The sequence below is a fragment of the Pinus tabuliformis genome, chromosome 3_2, assembly GCF_031772625.1.
Source record: "Pinus tabuliformis cultivar Carrire ecotype Pingquan chromosome 3_2, CPIR1, whole genome shotgun sequence".
In the NCBI taxonomy this organism is placed as follows: domain Eukaryota; kingdom Viridiplantae; phylum Streptophyta; class Pinopsida; order Pinales; family Pinaceae; genus Pinus; species Pinus tabuliformis.
Window position 1 is genome coordinate 141,204,222 of NC_142302.1, and position 6,885 is coordinate 141,211,106.

Here is a 6,885-nt window from a genome sequence, read left to right on the forward strand (position 1 = left end):
CCACGAAGGTTAGTATTGGTGAAAAGAAAGCGTTCGGTGGTGCCGCACCTCGCTATCAGCGGTTGGAAGACTACCGCAGGTGTAGGGGCGTGACACCCTCACTTTCATAAAGGACATGGACAGAGCACCAATAGTTCGAGACATCTGTGTCACTGTCAGAGCACTCACCAACGGAATGGCCATTTACACAATTAGTTTTTTTTCTAATTTAAAATGATTTGTTAGGCATTGACAAAAACTGAAATTAAATCACTCTCCATCAAAAGAATTATATCACATCAAAATTCGCTTAACCAATAAAAAATAAAAAAGATTTTCAAAAATTAGAAAAACAAAAAAATATTAAGAAAAAATAAAAATACTCAGTGTTTTCATAAAACTTTAATTAAAATAACATAAAGAAACTTAACCCAAAGCCATTAATATAATCCTTGGTAAAGAAAATAACAACAACAAAAAAAAGAGAAAAAAAGGAGAAGCCTCTTTCCCAGTTAAAATTATTTAAAATAAAATTTTCACTAATTAAAGAAAACAAAAATAAAAATTATATATTATATTTATGAAAGTCGATTTAGGATTCTCACTTGGATTTCTTTTCTGACAATAATAAAAAAACTTGGAAACATACATTAAAAAAAATTGAGATTGATTAGTATTGGGTTTCTTTATTTTCTTTTTAAATAATTATGCGATTATAAAAAATGGTAAAAACACTGAACCAAAACAAAAATAAAAATTATATATTATATTTATGAAAGTCGATTTAGGATTCTCACTTGGATTTATTTTCTGACAATAATATAAAAACTTGGAAACATACATTAAAAAACATTTAAGATTGATTAGAATGGGGTTTCTTTATTTTCTTTTTAAATTATCATGCGATTATAAAAAATGGTAAAAACACTGAACGAGGAGTATAATTTTACAATACATTTGCTGGGTTTTAATATTTGTATTTTAAATAATTTTATTATTATAAAAAATGGTAAAAACACTTAATGAGACCTTTAAAAGCAATATCAATCATTCCACCATCAAGGTAATCCAGTACACCAAATTAGATGAGGGAGGATCAAAACTAATGAGTCCTCATCTCTAGTTTGTGAGGAGTCTCCCAAAGAATGATCAGATAGGGGATGATTATAGTGATCAATTGCTAACCTGGGACATGAAAAAAATGGTTGCACTTCAAAGGAAACCATTTTCAAGCTTGCAATTTTTTAGTTATATCAAGTTTATCACTTTAAAAAACAATATTGATCATTCCATCAAGAATCGTTGAAGACCAAAATTATAAGGACCTACAGTCCTTATGCGCATGCTCCGGCTTGAAGTGCGACCGTGATCGAACGGAGGGCGCGCGGTTGGAGGTTGAACGAACAATACAAAATGATGAAGGAGCGAGCTCAGACTTACGACACGATGGCGTTATAATGCGAGTGCGTGGAGAGGAGGGCGAGCTGGATTTATATGCGTGGAGGCATGGGTTAAAACTTATGGAGGCCGACCTACGACTTGAAGCAAGCCGACGGGGTATTGCAATGGAGTGTGGGTGCGTTAAGGCGTGGAGGACGAGTCGGCCGGGTAGGCTAACTCGCCCTGCCACCCGTATAAACAAGACATGCGATGAGCTCATTTGGCCATCGCTCAACACATAAAGACTTCGCTCATGAAGAAGAGGAAGGCGCAGAACTAGGGGTGGATGCAGCAAGAGGTAAAGGCGCAGTTTGGTGATGCGCCCGTTCTTGGGCAAGGCCGCACGAAGTTAAGTGTCGTTTCTTAGATTTGGGTGAAGGGCGCAGGTAGAGGTCACCCACCGGTTGAGAAAGGCGTGCACGGGTGTGGCGCCTGGTTTGTGCGACGACTTGGCACGGGTTCTTGGGTGACTCGGGTGAGCGCCCGCCCGTCGTGCAAGTGTGCATGGTGTGACTTTTGGTGAAGTGTTGAGATTGTGAACGGAGGTGCGACTCGTGTAGAGGCACCCGTGTGTGGCGACTTGGAGGCGCGCCCAAGTTGGGCAAACAACACGATCGTGCGACGAGGTGAACGAAGGGTTGGTGAGTCGTGCGGAGGCACCGACGAGCTGGGCAATCGAGTTTGTCGAAGATTGTAAATTTGGCTAAGTATGAAACTTGATGTTTCCAAGTATACTTGTAAAGCTTTGTAATATTGAAAGACCGTATAATATATCATTCGGGCAGACTCATTGTTTAGGGAGTTGCCCCTCCCTTTATACTGTGCAATTGTGTTCTTTATGTATAATTGCTGATAAAATGAATGTGTATGGGTGTTCATTGGTATAAAGGAAACATTAATAATACTTGGTTGCGAAACACAAACTAAAGTAGAGATAAGTGGTTAGGCGTAGTCCACGAACATAAGTATTGGTGAAAAGAAAGTGTTCGGTGGTGCCGCACCTCGCCAAGTGCGGTTGAAAGACTACCGCCGGCCTGGGGACATGACAAGAACGGTCTAGGCAGAGGTCCACAATTTCCTTACCACCAGAGGACCACGGGCAACGTTGTTGGCGGCATCTTCCTTGTCGCTGATAAGCTGTTTAAGATGGAAAAGCTGACAGTAAGTACCTCGTTAATGACCATGGGCTCCAGATCTACCAATACAGTGCGGGGGACATGCTTTTCGGCTCCAGTTTCGCTGAAGAAAGTGTGGAAGGCATGGTTTTTCTGGCCCATGATATGAAATTTGTTTTATCTTTGGAAATTTGGTGTTTGGAAGCGATTTGCATTTTGGTGTTTGGAATCGATTTACAGTGGTGTTTATTCTACCATCGCTAAAAAACAGCAAAACAAGTAAAAGCAAAGAGTCATCTACAATACCACTTCCAATACCACTTAAAGAGGAAGACGAAAATAGAACAATCTTATTGTTAACTTTTATTTAGAAAGAAGATTAAAATAGAACAATCTTATTGGTCAAATTTGCCAACCAAACCCACGGGTATAATTATATAAATAAACCCAAAAATATAATAATAAATTTTTTTCTTTTTAATTTGATAATTAATTTTTGATAAAATAATACATTGTAATAATTTAAAATATATTTTTAAATAGTTAAATACAGGTATTGCTCAAGAATGTGTTGTGTTGGAAACTCAAAATCTACAGATGATTTAACCCAAATTCGCTGTTACGAGCCATTGCTGCAAAACCATATGAAAAAGTATCCAGATCAAAAAGCGAAATAAAACCCAATCTCACTCTGCATCCAAGTATGTGGTTGCTCTCAAATTGAAACAATTGCCAGGTCTTCTTAATGGATGAAGTCATACCATATGTACCATACTTGCAGTTTGAGTAGACACCCCCAATTAACAATATGGCTGAGCCACTGGAGGCACTGGAAGTCCCTCTGCTACAACATCCCAACAACAGCGGAAATACTAAAGGAAGGTGGTCATGGAAGGGATCCCTTTTCATTCTAGGTCCTCTTCCCTATTCATTTCTAACTGATTCCAAAATTTGACTGCCCATATTCATTTCAACTGCTGCTTATTGATTCTTTCTCTTCGTCTTCTCCACTCCAAATTTCATTGTATTGCAGGTGCCAAGTTCTGGGAACGGATGGCATTTTATGGAGTGGACACAAATTTAGTGACTTATTTGACTGGAGAACTGAAGAAGAGCAACGCTGTGGCAGCAAATATTTCAACCACCTGGTTAGGCACATGCAATCTCACACCTCTTCTCGGAGCAATAACTGCAGATGCATACCTGGGGCGCTATACCACCATGGCTATTGCCTCCACGCTCTATTTCACTGTAAACATCTCCCACCCTTTTTAAGCCCCTTTTAACTTCATGGTCTTCAAATGAATTTTCTATTGGGACTAGGTTAATCTTGTCTGGGCTTTTTATTTTTAAACAAATTTGATAATGAATTTCAGGTATAAGCAACGTTTCATTAATGATCTTGTCTCTGATTATGTTTAATATGGGGTGAGTTCTATTTAATTCTGAAGTTAGGCACGAAAACAAAGCAAAATTTCGATTAGATCGGAGTTAACAACGAACTAAAGTTTTAGCTTTTGTAGCTTCCTGTGTCAATTAGACGAAGATTTCCCACGAAGTTAGATAGGCCTTGCTTTTTCTCATGTAATAGTGATAAAATCTCATATCTAATTTTATTGCAGGGATTAATCACACTGACATTGGTCAGTGTCTTAAAGCTCCCAGCTATTGTATTTTACTTGGGACTTTATGTGATGGCTTTGGGAAGTGGAAGCTTCATGCCATGCATTGTAGCTTTTGGAGCAGATCAATTCAGTGACACCAATACAAAAGAAAGGATGATGAAGAGTTCATTTTTCAATTGGTTCTTCTTTGTCAGTAATTTTGGGACTCTGCTTTCTAGCACTGGTTTGGTGTGGGTAGAAGACAACGTCAGCTGGGCACTGGGCTTTGGGATTTCAACTCTAATAATGGGATTTGCTATGGGGGCTTTTTACTCTGGTACTCCTATTTACAGACACCAAAAGCCAGGTGGCAGTCCCCTCACACGAATATGTCAAGTGATTGTTGCCTCTTTGCGTAAGCTACGAGTGAAGGAATCCTCTGTTCCTGGAAGTCGAAAACTAAATTACACAGATGAATTCAAGTAATTCTCCTCCCCCTGGATTAAAATTTCTTCTTTGCAATTATATATTCTCCTTTGTTCCTGAAACGCAGGGTTCATTTAGTAAATTCTGTTCTTCTGGAGAAATTAAAACCCCAATATGAATGTTTCGATATTTGAATATCAAAATCAATCCAATATTTGCAGGTGTTTAACTCAGGGATCATTTAGTAAATTCTGTTCTTCTGAAGAAACTAAAACTCCAATATGAATGTTTCGATATTTGAATATCAAAATCAATCGAATATTTGCAGGTGTTTAGACAAGGCCGCAACAATAAGCGATATTGAGGGCAAGAGTGGTGAGTTGTGCTTGAATAGTTGGAGGCTTTGTACAGTAACCCAAGTGGAAGAAGTGAAAATATTGCTTCGAATGGTGCCCATATGGGCAACAGCTATAATATATACATCAGCATATGCCCAGGCACACACCATGTTTGTGGAACAGGGCAAGACAATGAACACTAGCATTGGTGGCCATTTCAATATACCTGCGGCTTCACTGTACATGTTCAATAGTGTAACCTGCATGCTCTGGGTTTTAGTATATGATTTTATCATCGCACCAGCAATGAGAAAATGGAAGGGAAACGAGAAGGGATTCTCCGAGTTGCAACGAATGGGTATAGGTAAGTTATTCGCCATGTTTTCTATGGTGTGTGCTGCAATTCTTGAAATCAAACGGTTGCAAGTTGTTAGGAGTCACAACCTGGTTCATGATACAGAGACACCAGTTCCTCTAAGCATTTTGTGGCAGATACCGCAATATGTATTGTTAGGTGTTGCAGAGACATTTGTATTGGCAGGGCAGTTGGAGTTCTTCTATGAAGAGGCACCTGATGCCATGCGTACCCTTTGCAGTGCTCTGTCCCATCTTAGTACGGCATTCGGTAACTATTTTAGTTCGGTGCTAGTGATTGTTGTAATGCTTATCACCACCAGAGGAGGGAGTGTAGGATGGATACCCAGTAACTTGAATGAAGGTCACCTGGACTACTACTTTTGGCTGTGGGCTGCATTGAGTTTCCTCAATTTGGCTCTATATGTTGCTGCTGCTCGTAGATACAGAAGTAAACATGTGGCCCATGAGATGAGGGATGTTTTAATTTGAATACAATCCTTATGCTCCATGTATAGTAACCTCTGTCTCCCCAAGTTTCTTACAGCATTAAGAAACCCATGGCTCCAAGGGTGTTGTCAAAAAGCCTCTCGGATAGAATTTGCGTTAATAATTTCTTAGTTTAATTCTTACAATTGGAATTGTTACAAGTATCGCTAATAATGGTGCTGCTTCACTGCCATAAAATGTGAGGATGTGACCTAGGATTTCGTTTTGGGAAAACTTGAAATGCCATAATATTTTTAGCCGTTGAATTGTGAATGTTTTTGTTTGTTTGTTAAGGTGTGGATGATCTTTCAGGTTTTTCAAGTTTGTTTTTCAAGTTTGATTGATCGGTAGTTAAAGGAGTTTGGACTTAACGGTATTTAAGTCATCAAAATCTAAAACATGACACATAGATAAAATCATTTTTGCTAAAAAAAAAAAAAAAAATACCTATCCTCACTTCATTGTAATAATAAGACTTAACTATTAAATTGTGAAAGCTATTCACACCATGTTTCAAAAAAAATCAAATTTAGAAAAAGCGGTATGATTTATGGCTTTTTCATGATTGGGTAACATTGGGTACTAGATTTTATCGAGGGTTATGGCTTTTTCATGATTGGGTAACATTGGGTACTAGATTTTATCGAGGGTGATGTCGCTGTTAAAAATAATAAAGCAGAAAGGCCTTATCTCATAATTGAATATAATTTAATTTGATTACAATTTTTGGAAATTCTATGGCTAACAGTAACTTTGCTCTTGTTAATTGAAAATAAATTCGTAATTAAGATAAAAATGATTCTCAGTAATTGTTAATTGAAAATAAATCCGTAATTAAGATAAAAATGATTCTCAGTAATTGGGTCCGAGTTCTGTCGAGTTCTATCAAGGGTCGATTTAATTTATACCGTTCTTCGGATTGCGAGATCGATGATAATACGAGATGTTTTGCTACAAGGCAGCATGTTCGATCCCACCTTCTCGCGAGTTGAAAACTAGTTTACTTTCTAAATAAGAGGGATTCCTTGATTAGAATATTTCAGGAATTTACGAAACATTTTATTTTTTTATTATTATTAAATTAGTATAATTATATTAAAAATATTAATGTGATTGATATAGTTTAAAGCTTCATAAATA

At 37.7% G+C, this 6,885-nt stretch overlaps 1 protein-coding gene across 1 annotated transcript; it reads left to right on the top strand.

Moving 5' to 3' along the window:
* The first annotated feature begins 3,119 nt into the window (after positions 1-3,119).
* LOC149180216 (protein NRT1/ PTR FAMILY 8.3-like) lies at positions 3,120-5,992 on the top strand. Its single transcript, XM_089418150.1, has 4 exons — positions 3,120-3,448; positions 3,568-3,785; positions 4,157-4,620; positions 4,893-5,992. The coding sequence occupies exons 1-4, from the start codon at positions 3,343-3,345 to the stop codon at positions 5,746-5,748; spliced, it is 1,644 nt and encodes a 547-aa protein (XP_089274276.1). The 5' UTR covers positions 3,120-3,342; the 3' UTR covers positions 5,749-5,992.
* The last annotated feature ends 893 nt before the right edge of the window (positions 5,993-6,885 follow it).

Excerpts from the sequence above, each read along its gene's own strand:
- LOC149180216 (XM_089418150.1), top strand. The coding sequence starts at position 3,343 with ATGGCTGAGCCACTGGAGGCACTGGAAGTCCCTCTGCTACAACATCCC. Across the intron at positions 3,449-3,567 it reads GGGATCCCTTTTCATTCTAG|GTGCCAAGTTCTGGGAACGG; the intron begins GTCCTCTTCCCT and ends ATTGTATTGCAG. Across the intron at positions 4,621-4,892 it reads AATTACACAGATGAATTCAA|GTGTTTAGACAAGGCCGCAA; the intron begins GTAATTCTCCTC and ends GAATATTTGCAG.